Source organism: Panicum hallii, chromosome 9 (genome assembly GCF_002211085.1).
Source record: "Panicum hallii strain FIL2 chromosome 9, PHallii_v3.1, whole genome shotgun sequence".
Lineage (NCBI taxonomy): Eukaryota > Viridiplantae > Streptophyta > Magnoliopsida > Poales > Poaceae > Panicum > Panicum hallii.
In genome coordinates, this window is record NC_038050.1 from 57,317,448 (window position 1) to 57,333,929 (window position 16,482).

The 16,482-nt window shown below is 46.3% G+C and overlaps 3 protein-coding genes across 4 annotated transcripts; 1 reads left to right on the forward strand and 2 right to left on the reverse strand.

The window, feature by feature from the left end:
- Window positions 1–1,235: 1,235 nt before the first annotated feature.
- On the forward strand, window positions 1,236–5,948 carry LOC112877488 (uncharacterized GPI-anchored protein At1g61900). Of its 2 annotated transcripts, none has more exons than XM_025941802.1 (8): window positions 1,236–1,511; window positions 2,928–3,068; window positions 3,594–4,433; window positions 4,659–4,904; window positions 5,005–5,019; window positions 5,104–5,244; window positions 5,371–5,418; window positions 5,490–5,948. In XM_025941802.1, exons 2-8 carry the CDS (start codon window positions 3,035–3,037, stop codon window positions 5,558–5,560), a joined length of 1,395 nt encoding a protein of 464 aa, XP_025797587.1. In that variant the 5' UTR covers window positions 1,236–1,511; window positions 2,928–3,034; the 3' UTR covers window positions 5,561–5,948. The 2 variants fall into 2 exon arrangements, with proteins under 2 accessions (XP_025797587.1, XP_025797588.1); XM_025941803.1 differs by having other exon boundaries at window positions 1,237–1,511; window positions 5,493–5,948.
- Window positions 5,949–6,426: 478 nt separating this feature from the next.
- On the reverse strand, window positions 6,427–9,444 carry LOC112877919 (deubiquitinase DESI2-like). Its single transcript, XM_025942290.1, has 4 exons — window positions 8,945–9,444; window positions 8,536–8,797; window positions 7,801–7,868; window positions 6,427–6,886 (listed from the first exon to the last, which is right to left on the reverse strand). The coding sequence occupies exons 1-4, from the start codon at window positions 9,077–9,079 to the stop codon at window positions 6,620–6,622; spliced, it is 732 nt and encodes a 243-aa protein (XP_025798075.1). The 5' UTR covers window positions 9,080–9,444; the 3' UTR covers window positions 6,427–6,619.
- Window positions 9,445–10,915: 1,471 nt separating this feature from the next.
- On the reverse strand, window positions 10,916–15,004 carry LOC112875328 (mitogen-activated protein kinase 6). Its single transcript, XM_025939136.1, has 7 exons — window positions 14,602–15,004; window positions 14,144–14,273; window positions 13,300–13,437; window positions 12,656–12,988; window positions 12,011–12,194; window positions 11,756–11,937; window positions 10,916–11,254 (listed from the first exon to the last, which is right to left on the reverse strand). Exons 1-6 carry the CDS (start codon window positions 14,769–14,771, stop codon window positions 11,765–11,767), a joined length of 1,128 nt encoding a protein of 375 aa, XP_025794921.1. The 5' UTR covers window positions 14,772–15,004; the 3' UTR covers window positions 10,916–11,254; window positions 11,756–11,764.
- Window positions 15,005–16,482: the final 1,478 nt, after the last annotated feature.

The following is a 16,482-nucleotide window of genomic DNA, read 5'->3' on the forward strand; positions in this document are numbered from 1 at the left end:
AATAGATATGCGCACGCTCGTCAAGTGTTGTTAAAAAAAATTGCCTTAGACCCCGGGTCCGGGACCGCGGCACCGCGCGCGCGCATGGATGACGACGCGTTCAGTGTCGCTTTCACGGGAGAGCACGGGCGCGGGTCCGGGGCGCGCGGGGGAGGAGGAAGCGGTCGGTTAGCTTCGCTCCGCTCCGACTTCGCGGCCCACCGAGCCGGGGAGCAGCCGACTGCCGCGACGACGCACGGACGCCGGCCCGCTGGCTTGGTGGCTTGGTTCTGGCCTGCTGGGCTGAGGACCATGCGCGGGCAGCAGGCCGCAGGGTGGGGGGAAGCAGAGCGTGCGTGGTTTCGATGGAAACAACACAGGTGCTCCGGTCTTGTGTTGGGTGTAACCGTACGTCCGTATCTCGTCCGGCCGATACCGACGTGCTCTAGCTTTTCAAAAGAAAAATAAAAAATACCGGTGCTCTAGCACATCCGGTCAAAGAAGCAGGTGTGTGTACTAGACTACGCTGCAACAGTGACCTGTTGCTACCCGTACAGCCGCAAGCCGCTGCCCGTGGCCGGAGAGCCCCTGAGTGCGTCGACCCGTCTGCATTTTTATCCGCATTTCTTTTACCTGCTAGATAGCGAAATGAAGTACAAAACGAAGAAAAAGAACAAGCGAGTAAATAATTTCTAGGTGAGTGGCATGCACACTTCTACTGTACCTTTACCTCGTGTATAAACATGTGTGTTATTTTAGCTGGAGGAGCGCGTAGCCCTTTCTTAGCTCGCCCCACTACATCCGATCCGACTGAATATATGGTTGTAAGAATATGATATGGACTATTGATTTAGGATAATTCTGACCGTAATGATAAATATGCATCTGATTATATATACAAATAGCGCGATGCAATGAAATTCTAAGGTATATATCAACAACAAAGCATAGTACTTGAAAGAGACGTGACAATTAACTGGTATTTTAAAAAAGGAACCATATTCTTCCAAGAAAATGATGACAACGAATCATAGAGCCTACCACTCAACTCAGTACTAAGCTGAAAGAGTGTCACTCTCAAACTTGCTGAATGGAATGTCCAAATCAAACTTTAACTCAATTTGGCCGAAATTTGGCTGCGCCGACTGCCCAAACGATTTCGTTTCGAGACGCCGACCTATATCCTACGGGCCCCCGAATCGGGGCGGGCAAAACGTTCACAGCACAGGAAATTGGGCTCGTCCCGGTGCGGGTGCCCCCCGTCCCATAGCTGCAGCCACACACACACACACACACACACACACCTCCCCCTGCTGCTCCTTTCCCCATCCAAAGCCAGCACATCTCGCCGCCGCCACCTGCTCGCGAGCTCGTCCCTTCTCACCGCTCGCCCCCGCGGATCCCCCACCGGCCGCTCCTCAAGTCCGCGGCAGCCACTCCCCAAGTCCGCGGTAGCCACTCCCCTCTCTCTCTCCAGTGGAGCTGAGATCCGCCGGGCCCCGACGCGGACTGGTTCCGTTTTCTTCTCGCTGGTAAGCAATAATCCTAGCTTTGCTTGGGTGGTTCTCTTGCTTCCGGAGCTGGTTTGTTCGCAGTCGGACCGAGTGCTCCGTTGCTCTCGCTCCGTTTGGTTAGTTGGGGGTTATTGTGGTGCGGCTGCCCGGTAGTGCCCGCGGTTCAGCTAGGTTCTTCTTCTTCAGCGTGCGAGATGCCAGCCAGGATCGACACTGGCTGCCACCGTAGGGCTTCTGGACACCCGATTAAGGGGCGTATGTAGTGTATTTTCCAAATTTTGGGGGGTTCAACTGAAATGCATGCCATCCAGCTCGCACGGGCGGTTTTTGGCAGAACTGTTGAATGGAACACTTGCCTCTCGGTTCTGCATAGAGTAGACTTTGCTGGATAGCAAGAAACATGTACTTTTATTTGTTTCTGGCACAATGGCTACAAGAGGGATGTGACATTGCCTCCATTTGAGAGTTCTGTCTTGCTCAATTGCAAAAGAGGTCCTATATTAGTAGTAACTCCTACTAGAGATGACCATTTTGCAGACGATTCAATGTTTTGTGAGAGATTCCTAATGCAACCTGCAGATTAGTGTTTTCTAGTGTGTTAACAATAGACAACATTGCTCCTCAAGAACAAAATTAGTGAATGCCACTTCCTCCTCCGACACATCCCCTTCTTTTCCATCAGTACTAGTGGCTCTTCCTCCTACACAGAATCACCATCGCTGTCCCTTCGCTTTGCTGAAGAGTGAAGACCCTCCTGCACCTGTGGTCACTGGTGCCTGCTCTAATGCCATTAGCCTCAGAGTCACAGCTGCCTGCTTTGCTTCCCTTGACCTTCTTCAGCCAGTGCTGCTAGCGGCACTTCCTGACTCATCACTGTTGATGTCGTGCCGCCCACTGAAACCACCACCGTCTTCTTACCTTCCTGTGTCCGGTAGCGGCACTGTCACCACCAGTTTCCACTACATGTCACCCCTGCCTCTGGCCTTCCCTAATCCTGCCCCACTGCCTGTGAATCCTGCATTGTAGTCCTAATCGTAAATCTTGGAACATTTTATACATTCGGCATGTGCTCAATGTTTAACTATCTATCAAGCATTCATTTGATAGCAAAAGCCTACATTGTTTAAAGACTGGTGATGTGTAAGGATAACATTATAACAACGTGGCAGATACATAAGGTATCCAATTTTGTCTGTATTTAATATTTTGGATGATATGGATAGTACGATAGCTCTTGTTCACATAAAAGTTTTCTGTAGAAAACCCATTGCTATGTTGCGTTGCTTATCTCAAAATATATGATTGGACACTTAATTAGATTCACTAAAATGGTATTTCTCGCCCATACTTGCTTGAGATTCATCTTCCCACTTGTGGATTAGCATTCATTTTACTTATATCTCTAGGTTGTTTTTGTTGACTTTTCTGGTGCAGTGTTGCTGTCTATGGCGATCCCTTGTGTGGGGTTCTTAAACTTTTGATTGAACTTTGGACTGTACGGATTACCTGATGCATGCACTTACTTCTTCAGGCTAAAAGAAATGGAGAGTTCCAGCTCTGTTTCTTGTGTCCAGGGTGAGTATTTTTACCCCCATATTATTTGGAGGTGCTGTTTGCAGTTTGCACACATATGAACGTAGACGTTAAATTTGTGAGGTTCGTAGATATAAGTTTAATTGTGTTAACAGTACAACTTGGATTTCTGCTTGAATCTATTGGTGCTATCTCTAGGTTCTTGTTTGATACTAAACATGTGATTCCATTTTAGCTTTATGCTTAGCTGTTTCTTGTTCCATAGCAACATTAATTTCAAATGCATTTATGTTCTGTTCTAATTTGAGTTGATTTTCACAATGATACATTTAAATGAAGTTTGTGGTTTTGCGCTTCTGTCAGAAATGGTTCAATATGCAGGCCATGGTAAACAACTCCTTTCATGGGAGGAAATGAGATACAATTTTGCTGGATTAATGGAAATACTAGGTGTGCTAGGTTTTACATGCTCTTTCAAGCAAATCCATTGTGCAATTGAAGTGGATTTGGTGATCACTATGATTACTGTCTTTGATATGTTATTCTGAAAAGAACATCGCATTGCAGGTACAGTGTATCATTGGGTTGTGCTGTTGGCGGTTTGGCTTTGTGGCACCCAGCATGTTCTGTCTCAGAAGACTACACTTGAACCAAAAGACAAATTCCTTCTGTCTGATCCACCTATCGGTCTCTTTGATCCAATAGAGATTTCACCATCTGTTCTTCCACACAACTCTAACCCAGTTGAGCCACTGTCACCTATGTATCCCAATTACACGTCTTATGATCCAGTCTTGACTGGGAAATGCCATGTAAATTTCTCAGCACTCTCCTATATTATCGACAAGACAGCATCTGATTGCTCCATTCCTTTAGCACCATTAGTTGCCGATGTTATATGTTGCCCCCAAGTCAATAGCTTGATGAACATTTTCCAAGCTGCATACGGTAGTGGAAATGATACTCTAGTTCTTAATCAGGCCTCAGCAAATGCATGTTTCTCGGATATCATGAGCATACTTGCAAGCAAGGGGGCGAATACCAATATCCCTGAGTTATGTACTCTGAGGCCATCAAATCTGACTGATGCTTCTTGTCCTGTGAAGGATATTAGCTCATTTGAGAAAATAGTGAACACCAGTAAACTCATAGACGCATGTAGCAGTGTTGACCCACTGAAAGAGTGCTGTAGGCCTGTCTGCCAACCTGCTATAGCGGAAGCAGCTATTCACATATCCTCAGGTGGGGCAAACATGTTTGGAAGTTCTAGTTTACCTGGGAGTGTTGCTGGGATTGATATTGTTAGTGAATGTAAAGGGGTAGTTCACTCATGGTTGTCTATGAAGCTTTCATCAGAAGAGGCGAACAGTGCTTTCAGAGTATTATCTGGTTGCAAGGTGAACAAAGGTATGTCATATCACACTTTTTTGTTTGATTGAACCGTGCATGGGTATCTGGGACCTTGGGTTGCTTGGACCAGAATTCACCTTGTTTGCCATTAATTAAATTATAAGTATCTGCTATTTTTGTCAAATTTTTCCTGTGTCTCATGACTACTAGGTGGTCAGTGCTGTCAGTTCCATTATGCATGCTACAAGTGAATTTGCTGACTCTTGGACTTAAATGCTGTAGTTTGTCCACTGGATTTTGATGAACCTTCTTCAGTCGTTAAGGCATGTGGCAAGGCATCTTCTTCAACGCCCTCATGCTGTGCAGCATTGCACTCTTACATTGGAACTAGGCAGAAGCAAATATTTGTCACAAATCTGCAAGCAATTAACTGCGCGACAATGTTTGGATCAATGCTGCAGAAAGCTGGTGTAGCGGATGATATTTATGGGCTTTGTGATATTGACTTGAAAGATTTCAGCCTGCAAGGTATGCACTGAATCCATAAGGACTTATCTTCAATGTTTGGTTCATTTTGGATTTTATTATAACTCTGTTTATTTTCCTTGGCACCACTTGATTGGAGCAGCTTTTGGACAGCAAGGTCAGTGTCAAATCAAACAACTTTATCTGGTTTGATCCACAGGCCTCTGTTTTTCTATGCTAATTCCAATGTTCATTATTGTAGGCTGTCTACTTCGGAGCTTACCTACGGATATCGAGTTTGACAACACTACTGGAATTAGCTTTACGTGTGATTTGAGTGACAATATTGCAGCACCATGGCCTTCCTCATCTTCTGTCCAATCCTTGTCACTTTGTGCTCCAGGTAAGCTGTGGCGAAGCTCATATTTGGGTCACAGAAATATTGTACTGCACCTTATGATTTTTCACTCCTTTCTCTGGAACATTATTGATTCTCTTACTCACATTGGCATTTCACTTTTGTTTTCAGAAATGTCATTGCCTGCATTGCCTGTCTCACCAAAATCTGGAAGCTCAGGTACTTAATTACTTTTGCTAACTTTTTCCGTCCTTTGTCAGCAAAACTTTGAATACATTCCTTGATGACAGTAGGTACTTCAAGAACTGGGATTGGTGTTTTGCTGCCACTTGTATTCCTCACCACGACTATCTCCATCTGAGGGCCACCTCGTCTAGTGAGCCAGGAGCTTCTTACCCCTGTCGTATTTTTCCCCTCTGTGCAGGCCCTCGTGTAAATTGAATTGCATTACGTTCTTGTAAATGAGCCTTCCCCTTTCTGTCCCTTTTTGGTCCAGTGGATAGAACTGTTGTCTTAGAGAGGACTGTTGTACCATTTTGGGTTTGAACTCTGGTAGAAACTAAGCTAGTTCTGGATGTGAGTAAACAATTGGGCCACTCCACGTAGAGCTCGTAACCGAGGTTCCATGAGCCACGTCCGTACATGAGCCACGTGTACAAGTGGTATTTGGGTATTCCGGACTAAGTTTTAGTCCATGTCACATTGGATGTTTTGATATTAATTAGAAGTATTGAATGTTTGGATATTAATTAGAAGTATTAAATATAGTCTAATTATAAAATTAATTGTATAAATGGAGATTAATTCGCACGAGATGAATCCATTAAATCTAATTAGTTCATGATTTGATAATGTTGTGTTATAGTGTTATAGTAAATATGTGCTAACGATAGATTAATTAGATTTAATAGATTCATCTAAACATGTGCTAATGATGGATTAGTTAGATTTAATAAATTTATCTTATAAATTAGTCTGCATATATGCAATTAATTTTATAATTAGTATATATTTAATACTTCTAATTGGTACGGGACTAAAGTTTAGTCATCCGGATCTGAGGTCTAGTCATCTGGATCCAAGGAGACCCTAAACCTATAAAATGCACAATCGAATTACCAGCTACCCTGTTGAGAGAGAGAGAGAGAGAGAGAGATCAATAGGAAATCTACACAACAGTCCCAACCTGTAGAAAGTCCAGTAACACAATAAACCAAGATCAGCAGCTACACATTGTGACACCATCAAGGCGTTCAACAATGCTGGGAAGAATATAGATTCACGGGCAAATAACAGTTTTTGAACAAACATCAGCAACTGTTACATTTCGAATTCAATTTAACAATAGGTTTTGAACAAATATTAGCTAATGTTACACTACAGATTCAATTCAACAGTTGGTCGGTCTGCTGGGAATCAGCTACAACCGTGTTGATTGTTCTGTTGAATTTTGCCGCCACGGAGGGGATCCATCATCAGTATCCTGTGAGGGAGTTGATCCACTCGAAGATGGCTTAGCGCCTGCTGAGATGATGTTCTTGAACCAAGCTCCCTGGAAAGTAGGGCTACCTCTGTTTTGGTTGTTACCCGGAGACTCTGGTGAGGCTTGATTTTTTGCAGCCAGGCCTGCCATAAATCTGTAGGCTACTCTACTAGCATTCACAATTTCTGTTTTAGCCTGCCTGAACTGCAAAACACAAATTCACAACCAGAAAAAAAATATCATACTAAGGAAAATAATCAAAGATGTCACGTATCTTCAAATATTCGAAGAAAAGAAGCCTACACAGGGAGGTATAGAAAAAAAAAGTGTCTCATGAAGAACCTACTTCATCTAATTGGAATGCACTACGCATGAGACTGCAACAGCATTTTACATAATCAATACTACAAAACACGAATATAAATGATATTTGCATTGGAGTGAAAAAAAAAATGGAGATAAAAAACGTAAGTAGCAGACTAGAGAAGTAATAAAAGCAAGCAGGGGCGGATCTAGGCCCCAGGCTGGGCGTGCTGCAGCCCGGGTCCAGCCTGGCCTACTATCCCTATGGAGCAAGTCAGTGGTCAGCTCAAGAAAGGAGGGCTGAGTAGGCCAGCATCAGCCCAATTCATAAGAGGCTGACGACAAAAAAGCAAATACCAGAGCAGCTGTGGCTTAATTCACTTTGCTCGTCAAATTCTTTTGCGTACAGGGTTCAACCCGGGCGCAGCCCATTTCTGGCTCCGCCCCTGAAAGCAAGTAGCAATCATGATTATGCAATTAGCTACATACTAGGATTAAGTAAATTGGAGCTGACATATTGTATCAAAGATTCACAGCAAAACATGTCTTTAATGTTATTCACTTATTCTTCAAATTAATGGAAAAATTGCATTTTGTACTTTCCCGTGCAACTCAATATACCACTATCTGACTGAGTTCAGAACTTCAGATAACAATATGGCGCTCACAAGAAATATTTGATGATGCAATGCATCAACATCTCAAAGTATACAGATATACAACCGCTAGCCTATAAAAAAACAGCCATGCAATAAGGTGACCTTGCTATTGAAAATAAAGAAAATGCACAACCAAAAACAAGATACTATGTGTACCTTAACTGCTGTGTTCTCCGCAACAACCACGGCGGTATCACCGGCATTGGCAAAGCGATTAACCCAACCTGCAAGGTTAGACAGAATAAAAGAGTTAGCTAATTATGCCATCTCAAACGTGACGACCTAAGTAATACTACCATGCTAGGCTGCTAGCAACATTAGCAAAATTTCCATTAATACAACACTAATATCTAAATGATTAGCACCTACTTGACCTAAGGGGATATTCAGCCCTGCTTAAAATTCTCACATATGTTAGTGCATTAAGTTCCAAAGTTTCATACACCAACCATATTATCCTAGCAGTTTTGGATATTTTGGCTGGAGGTTTTTGCCAAGTGTTGGTAGCGGTCTAGTCATAGGATATGTGGCAATTCAGGCATCGCTTTCCCCATTTCCTTTTCTTTTATAATGAGTCTATGCAATAATGAATTGTGGTTGTATGGTCAGCAAAAGGCCGTAACTCTCTTCCCATTATCAAAAATGGACATGTTATCCCAAAGCATTTAGATAACCGAACACCAGTTTAACTGCTCAATACAGTGTAGTAGCAAGATCCTCGGTTCAGAATTCATGAATCCCTGTCATCTGACAGCTAGCATTCTTTGCAATAATCAGCTCACATGATTTCTCACGTTCCTTCATTTTGTTCATTCTTTTCCTAGCCACAAGCATGTAAATCGCCATCTAACGTGTAATGTGCAATCTTCCTACCATTTCCTCGGCCCTTACCTGGGAGCTTGGGGACGCCGAGCCTCTCGCAGAGCACGTCGCAGAAGTGGTTGCAGTTCCTGGAGAGGAGGTCGTAGGAGTGTCCCGGCCACTTGTGGCTGAGCTCCCGCAGGATCCGGTTCACGTCGGCGATTCCGCACTCCGTCTCCCCGAGCACGATGCGCTCCCGGTAGGTGTACATGGGGTTCTTCCCGACGGGGCAGCTGAAGACGCCGCTGCCGGTCTCGCAGAACCCGAACGACCACTCCTCCTCGCCATAGACCTGCGTCGCGGGGGGGGGGGGGGGGGGGGTGGTTCGGAGAGAAATCGCGTGAGATTTGGGGATCTGGGGCGGGGGGGAGCGGGCGCGGGAGCGGCAGGGGATCCGGGGCGGGCGGCGGGGGAAGGCGGGAAGAAGGGGAGCCGGTACCTGGACGGCGCTGTGGAAGATGCCGCCGAGGCCGATGCGGTCCTTGAAGATGCGGTTGATCTGGAGGATGGTGTTGTTCGTCTTCTCGGAGTCGCTGTTGGTCACGTCGTAGACGTGGAGCACCACCTCCTTCATCTCAGCCGCGCCCCCACGGCCCAGCACTCCGGCGGTGGCGTCGGTGGGAGGTGGAGGTGGCTGCTGCCGCGGCGCGATGGGGTTTGGGGAGACGGGTAAGCGAGGGAGGGGATCGAAGCGAGTGGGTGGGTGGTCGCTTGCAGCAGTTGCAGGACAGGAGAGGAGAGGACACGGTGGTGGTGGGAACGCTGGTCGGGTTGGTTTGCTCTTATCGGGCCCTACGGGGATGGGTCACTGAAGCTGGGCCCGGAACAACAGGTTTCCTTTTCCGGTTTCCCCACTGGCGTTGGATCCAGGCGGCGTGGCGAGCACTCGGATGGGGTTCGATCCCAAAAATCTTATTCCACGAACGTTCGCTGCAACCATCGTCAGCCAACGCCGTCTTTATCGTGCTGCGTGCCGTGTCAAACTCGAGAGAGAGGAGGGTGAGGATGAAGATGGCTGCGGCGGGAGGCGGGCGGAACGGCCGGCGGTGGAGGCCGGCGGGGGGCAGCAGCAGTGGAGGGGTTACGGTTAGGGATTCGGAGATTTGGAGGTTTTATGGCCAATAGGGTAAGAAGGGATGGTCGGGTTGGCGGTTGCGAGTTGTGTGCGGCGAGATTGGCGGCGATGGCGCGTGCCGGCCGGGTGGTGGAGGAGCCCCGGTGGGCGGTGCCGGCGGCGGGGGCGAGCGCCGGCAGCGATGCGGGGGCGGATGGTGAGGTGGGGGCGGGTGGCGGGCAGAGCGGTGCGGTGGCGTGTCACCGTCGGCCGCGGCCGGCGGTGGAGGCTAGCGATGGGAGGTGGCAGATCCGTATTGTGAAGAAGAAAGGAAGGAGAAAGAGGAAAGGAGGAAGAAGTAAGAGGCACGTGCAGTCGCTGCTAACCAATTGCAACGAACGTTTGCCGTTTAATTGTCTAATAGCTAAAAATCTTATTTGACGAACGTTGGACCAAAGGATAACCTGTCCGCTGTGTCCGGCAGAAAATTTTACAAGAACACGATGCAAAATTCACGGGCGATTCTTCAACCGTAAATTTTGGAACATTGTTCGACGTCGTGACCATCAGCGGATCCCGAGCAGTGGGTCGCAGGGGCTGCGCGAGTTCGTCGCCGAGGTCGCGAACTTGGGGCGCATGCGGCACCGGAACCTGGTCGAGCTGCGCGGGTTGTGCAAGCGCGGGCAGGAGCGCAGGACCTGCTGCTGGTCTACGAGTTCATGCCCAACGGCAGCCTCGACGAGCACCTGTTCGGCCGCGCCGGCGCAGTCATGCCTCCGAAGCCCCTGCTGTCATGGGAGCAGCGCGTGAGGATCCGGCGTCGCGCACGGGGCTGGTGTACCTGCACGAGGAGTTCGCAGGTGGTGGTGCACCGCGACGTCAAGGCCAGCAACGTGCTCGTCGGCGCCGACATGGCCCCGCGGCTCCGGGGATTGGCTTGAAGGGTGCTACGACGTTGAGGAAGCCAAGCTGGTGCCGTGGCTGGGTTTCATGTGCAGCCAGCCGAGGCCGGAGGCGCGGCCTAGCATGAGGCAGGTCTGCCAGTACCTGGACGGCGAGGTGGACGTGCAGGAGGCGGCCATGATCGTCTTTGCAGACGACGATACCATCGACTTGGCTCGCTGGCGTCCCTGACACGTGCGCGACAATACCAGCAGGCTCGCTTCAGTGTGGCAGATGAACAACCTGTTCGATCAACTTGACCACCCAAAGCTTGTCTCGGTGGATTCCTACAATTAGGATGTTCAGACCAATTATGTTCATAAGACAATGAGAGTGTTTTTAGTACCGTGTACTCTTTTGGAGGGAAACCCCGGCTTCAGATAATTCAGAGAAACCAGATTAGCAAAGTCAATCTAGAACGTAACGTGTTTCAGATAATACAATTGGGAAGCGATGTCAACTCAGATATACAGGGGTCGTTCAAGTAAATCGTCTACAAAATTACAATCTTAGATACATAAGAATAGTTTATGAAATCAACCGGTATAATACAAGCCTGGGTTCAGGCATCTGAAAGGGAATACAAACAAACATCGTTTGTTCTCACAAGCCTTTAAGAGAATTTGCTATTGCAGCAGCAACCCATGCCCGTTCTTCCAGCAAGCAGCGTGAAAACAATCTATGCACACAGACATAAGTTTTTGCATCCGCTGGAGCTAGAGATCTTCAGATGCCTTCAGCAGAGAACTTATCCTGCACTTGGCACAAAGCCAACGAAAAGGAAGGGTAACATCAGGAATAGAAATGAATTGATTTGGTAAATCAACAATACGATACAACAGTCTTGATCAACAAAAATACACACTCCAAATGGTGAAGTGGAACCAGCGAACTAGCAATAGAAACTTGCCTAAAGCTTATCCGACAGCTTTCTTAGTTCACATAGGCTTGCTACGTGGTCCTATCCCATAGACTTGGGATAGGAGCAATTCTTTGAGGTGTTTCACAATGCTACGTGGTCCTAGTGGCCCTGACATTTTGGGTCTAAAACAATCAATTTCCAGAATCCAAATTATTCAAGCTTGGCACATCACAGAAAATCCTCCATAATAAGTCTGTAAAAACCTATGCAGGATCTATACTGGTGTCACGAGCTACATTACCTAGGATCTTAGATTGTTAAGACAAACTATATTCATTCACGTGATTCATTCTTTTGGACAAGCCATTCTAAAGCCTCGACAAAAACAATACCATTTGCTCTTAGTAGGGAGGATCCGGGTTGAAGGCCAAAGATTCCCTCCAGATGAGTTCTTTTATATGTGCTTCTGTAAATGATGGTTGCTCAAAATCAAAGCTGAAAGGTGCAGGGCAGGTAGGTTCTTCATTGATGTCATGAAGAGAAGCCAAGTATGGGTGATGCAGAGCCTCATCAACTGCATGAGAAAAAGGTATTTGAGTTTATAGTAAAGCCACCACTAATAAAGTGGTTTCAGTCAAGCCAGGTACCTGTGATCCGTCTGCTTGGATCAAACACGAGCATTCTCTCCAACAAATCGACTGCACCAGCAGACATGTTGCGGAAACGCAAGCGGAAGTCCTGCCTTGGAAACTGTGGTAGTTGTTTCATGTATCTTTTTGCGTTATCACTTCGAAGAAATCCCAGGCTTGCATCATCTGGTGAGCCTATGAGCTTTTGGAAGGAAAAAGAACTCAATAATATCGATATTGAGATTACAGGGGCACATTTTAACACACATTTTAATAAAGAAAAAAAGGTACTCCATGGTGTATAGAATAATAAAAAGTTAACAGTGCATCCTACAATAATCAACCAGGATGTCTGAAAAAGAATATTTGTGTGTATGAGATTAGACTAACTTCAAAGATCATTAGAAGAGAGGAAATTCACAGAAATAAGAAGTTAAGAGAAAACGTTTAGTAGGTCAAATCTGGTAAACAATGTAAATTGTAATTACTCAAAACAAATTTAAATTTCAAGTTACAATAAAATGTGACTCTTACTCAAACACATAGAAAATCGGTACCATATAGAAGGAAGTTAATATCTTGGTTTTCTGAATGAGCCAATCAGGCAATCACTGGATTATATTAAGGGAAATGCTAACAAACAATTCCATCAGATAAATTTACCTCAGTGATCAGTTTTAGTTGCTGGATGTAGTCCCGTCCAGGAAACAGGGGCTGACGAGTAACAATTTCACCTAGTATACATCCAACTGACCAGACATCGATCGCAGCAGTATACTGCGAACAGTTCAACAGCAACTCTGGTGCCCGGTACCACCGAGTGACCACATACTCTGTCATGAGATCTGTCTCCGAAGTGGTTCTTGCAAGCCCAAAGTCTGCGATCTTGAGGTCACAATTTGCGTTTAGGAACAAATTGCTTGGCTTTAGATCACGGTGCAATATATTTGCTGAGTGCACATATTTTAGCCCTCGTAGCAACTGATACAAGAAGTACTGCAAGGGAAAAGGAAAAACACATAATATATCATTGCTGCTAAGCTGAAATGTAGGAAACAGACATGTGGGACATCATTGCAACAAGATAGCAAGATACTCCCTCCGTTTCAAAATGTAGGTCCTTTTAGTTTGGTCATATGTCAAAGTGAGAGATGTTTGACTTAGGACAAAACTAAGACGGCAGACTTTGGAACGGAAGGAGTACATGATAATCAATTTCTGAACTGGGCACGAGCAATATTTATTTGGATATTTGATTATAGTTTATTTGATACAGCATAACTTTGGCCCAAGCTGGAGGAACAAACCTGGCAATGATCATCAGTCAATGGCTGATTTGAGCGTATGATCTGATGGAGATCTGTATCCATTAACTCAGTAACAATGTAGACATCATTAAAGTTCTCTCTACTTGGCGGGCGTATTACGTCCTTTAAGGCAAGGATCTGTGACCAAATGTTAAATCATAATCAGAAAAATTAGATAATAGGAAATTAATTGCTGATTAGAAGTGTAAGACATGGTTATGACACATGCATACCAAATTTGTGAACAAATCAAACTTTCACTGCTATGTCAAGCTGTGTAAACAAAGCAGATACAATCAATGGTATAAATCAGCCAAATTGACATTGGTGAATGCCCAACCAACCATGTGGGGCAGGGTTAGCTGACCCGATGGTCCTTGGATACTCCTTATTTAGCAAAGTACAAAAGGCTAAAGTTTTCCCTCCAAAAGAAACTAAATTTGAAAACAAAAGAACGTGCCCTTCCTAATTCAACCCCACATTCCCACTTCCATTTACATGTCAACCATGAAAAGCTGAAGATGGAGTATTGTTCTCCTTCCTATTTATAGAAAGTCCACATAAGCAGTGAAATTATAGTTTCATGGAGCAGTTTACATCGGACGGGATTTAATACATCGAACAACACTAATTAGAGCAGAAACCGTGCTCTTTTATAAGTAGTAACAAAAAGCACTGCACAAGTGTAAGCCTGCTATAACAGCCTACAGCACACGCACAACATAATGCCTACAAGAGTTGGACGAACAAACAAGGGTAAGCTCTAAAGCCCAGTATCACAACAGCAGAAATGTCCAAGCTCCAAAGGCGGTTACTGGTAGTAAAACGCATCACGCATACGTACGTTCTCGTGGTCCATGTGGCGGAGGAGCTTGATTTCCCTCAGCGTCCGCTTGGCGTCGATGTGGTTGTCGAAGGCATTGCCAACCTTCTTGATCGCAACCTCCTCGCTTGTCTCCGAGTTCATAGCCGCACTACAAACACAGGAGGGGAAAAGGGGAAATACATAAGCACATCCACGGCAAAACATTTTGCCGCCCCTACTTCACCTCAACATAAATCCATGCCTAAAGCGTCGAGGAGGGGGAAAGGTCAGACACATAAGCACATCTACGGCAAAATATTTCGCCCCCCACGCTTCACTCCAGCATAAATTCTTGCCTAAAGCGTCAAGGAGAATCGAATCTACAAGACGCGCCCAACCACGCGGCGCAGGTCGAACCAAGGCCGCAACTCGATTCGACACCACCCGCGCGGCGGCTCGGGTGCGGGAGGGAGGTGGGCCGGGGGGAGGGGACGCACCAGACAATGCCGTAGGCGCCGCGGCCGATGGGGCGGATGGGCGGGGCGTACTTGGAGGAGACCTCGAAGAGGTTTCCGTACACGTTGTACAGCACGTACCGCCCGCCGTGCGTCGCCATCCCCTTGATCTGCGCTCCACCGCCGCCGCCGCCGCCGCCGGAGGAATCCATGGCTTCCTCGTCGCCTTCCTCGCCGCCGCTCGCGAAGGGGGAGGGGGGCGAGGAGGAGGAGTATGGGGAGGGGGCTAGGGTTGGTGCTGCTTGACCAGCGTCTAGTCGTTGATGGGCTGGGGAGACTGGTGGAAGAAGCTTCCCTCTTTTTGACTTGGGCGGAGACGGGGGGAATGGCGATGGATGGGGAGCGGGACGAGGAAGGAGAGATAGACCCTGCGTCCTGCGACGCGCGTGGGGCGGTGTCACACTGTTGGGGAAAAGGCTTAGATTCTCTTTTTTTTGTCAGATTTTATTCTACATATTTGTATTTCCTACGTGGCAATGAACATATACCAGATATGAATCAACAAAAATAGAGGCATGTGGCTCAGTGATATGACCGTGTGTGTTTTTGCAGCGTCATATTGAGCGAGTGAAACAAAAATGTACGTAAGGCCCTAATTCCTGAATGTACAAATTGACCAATACTACCTGGAGGCTTCACTGTCCTGTGCTAGCTCTGTCCTCGAATAACGACCTGTTTCTTCGTACACGGCTTAAGGGATGACTAGCGATTATTTTTATTGAGGGTATTTGTATTCTTGCCAATACTTTACAGTGCAATTACAATTTTGTCCTTATTTTTTAAAATTTTGTGATTTTACCCTTACTATTTACAAGTCAACACAATTTTACTCATATTTTAACCATTGACTAGGAGCAGGATAAAATCACAAAGTTAAGCAAAATGAGGGTATAATCACAATTACATTGTAAAGTAGGGGTACGAACGTCAAATTCTCTTTTCTATTGCGGAGAGGATCGATTGCAAATACCAGTAGATAGAGAATGCGGAAAATTTTCAACTCTTTTGGCTTCTCATATGAATATCTCAAACCTAGTAGTAACAAAAAGATGCATAAGTTTCTCTTCAGCATGATACGGGATCAACATCACCGGCCAAAATGGTCAATCCGTGAGCTTTACAACCTTTGCTACGGCCTTAATAATTCCAACTTGCAAGCAGTTGGCAGGAAGGATCTTCTCTCGGGGTATACCTCCCTATGCCTTTCAGCCACCCTTGACCTGACTAAGAGCCACACGTTTCTTCCACGGTCACCATCAAAGCCTTCAAGATGATGTGTACGTAGAGGGTTTGTGTGAAAGCTCGAGGGGGCGAAATCTCAAGTAGTAAATCTGAGACCATGAGGCTTGCGCGTTGCGTCAGCAGTGTTATAAAGAAAATTAGACTAGTGATCAATTTTGTAATTAATTCATCAGCTACTAATTAATAACATCATTAAGTAGCTTACTAATCATGAAAGAGCCAAACCGAAGGGGTGTGTCCCTTCAGCCCTTGGCCCCTTGGGCCATCAATGGAATACAACAATCCATTCACTCCATCTCTTCTCTTTCACTTTTCACTGCAACATGTTATCATGCACTTTGCTCTCTACCGACGCAAGGCAATAGGCAGAGACCGACGGGCCTCGCTCTCCTTCCATCTGTAAGTATGAACCCTAAGTATGAACCCGATACACTTACATTTCTTTGTACTGGACGGCGGATTCTCTTCCTTCCGCTTGGTGGCCGTCGGCAATGGACTGCACGCCGCCGGCCTCTACTTCCGCAAGAGGAACGGCCACTTCTTCAGATGCTATGGTCGTAGTCCTGCAGGACGCCATGGCCGAAGTGGTCATCGTGGTCTCCGCTTTTGTGGTGGCTGCGG

Coding starts and splice junctions, on each gene's coding strand:
- LOC112877919 (XM_025942290.1), bottom strand. CDS start 9,079: ATGAAGGAGGTGGTGCTCCACGTCTACGACGTGACCAACAGCGACTCC. Junction 8,798..8,944: donor TCTTCCACAGCGCCGTCCAG/GTACCGGCTCCC, acceptor CCCGCGACGCAG/GTCTATGGCGAGGAGGAGTG. Junction 6,887..7,800: donor CGGAGAACACAGCAGTTAAG/GTACACATAGTA, acceptor TGTGTTTTGCAG/TTCAGGCAGGCTAAAACAGA.
- LOC112875328 (XM_025939136.1), bottom strand. CDS start 14,771: ATGGATTCCTCCGGCGGCGGCGGCGGCGGCGGTGGAGCGCAGATCAAG. Junction 14,274..14,601: donor GGCGCCTACGGCATTGTCTG/GTGCGTCCCCTC, acceptor CTGTGTTTGTAG/TGCGGCTATGAACTCGGAGA. Junction 13,438..14,143: donor GCCACATGGACCACGAGAAC/GTACGTATGCGT, acceptor ATTTGGTCACAG/ATCCTTGCCTTAAAGGACGT.
- LOC112877488 (XM_025941802.1), top strand. CDS start 3,035: ATGGAGAGTTCCAGCTCTGTTTCTTGTGTCCAGG. Junction 3,069..3,593: donor CTCTGTTTCTTGTGTCCAGG/GTGAGTATTTTT, acceptor ATCGCATTGCAG/GTACAGTGTATCATTGGGTT. Junction 5,245..5,370: donor CTTGTCACTTTGTGCTCCAG/GTAAGCTGTGGC, acceptor TTTTGTTTTCAG/AAATGTCATTGCCTGCATTG.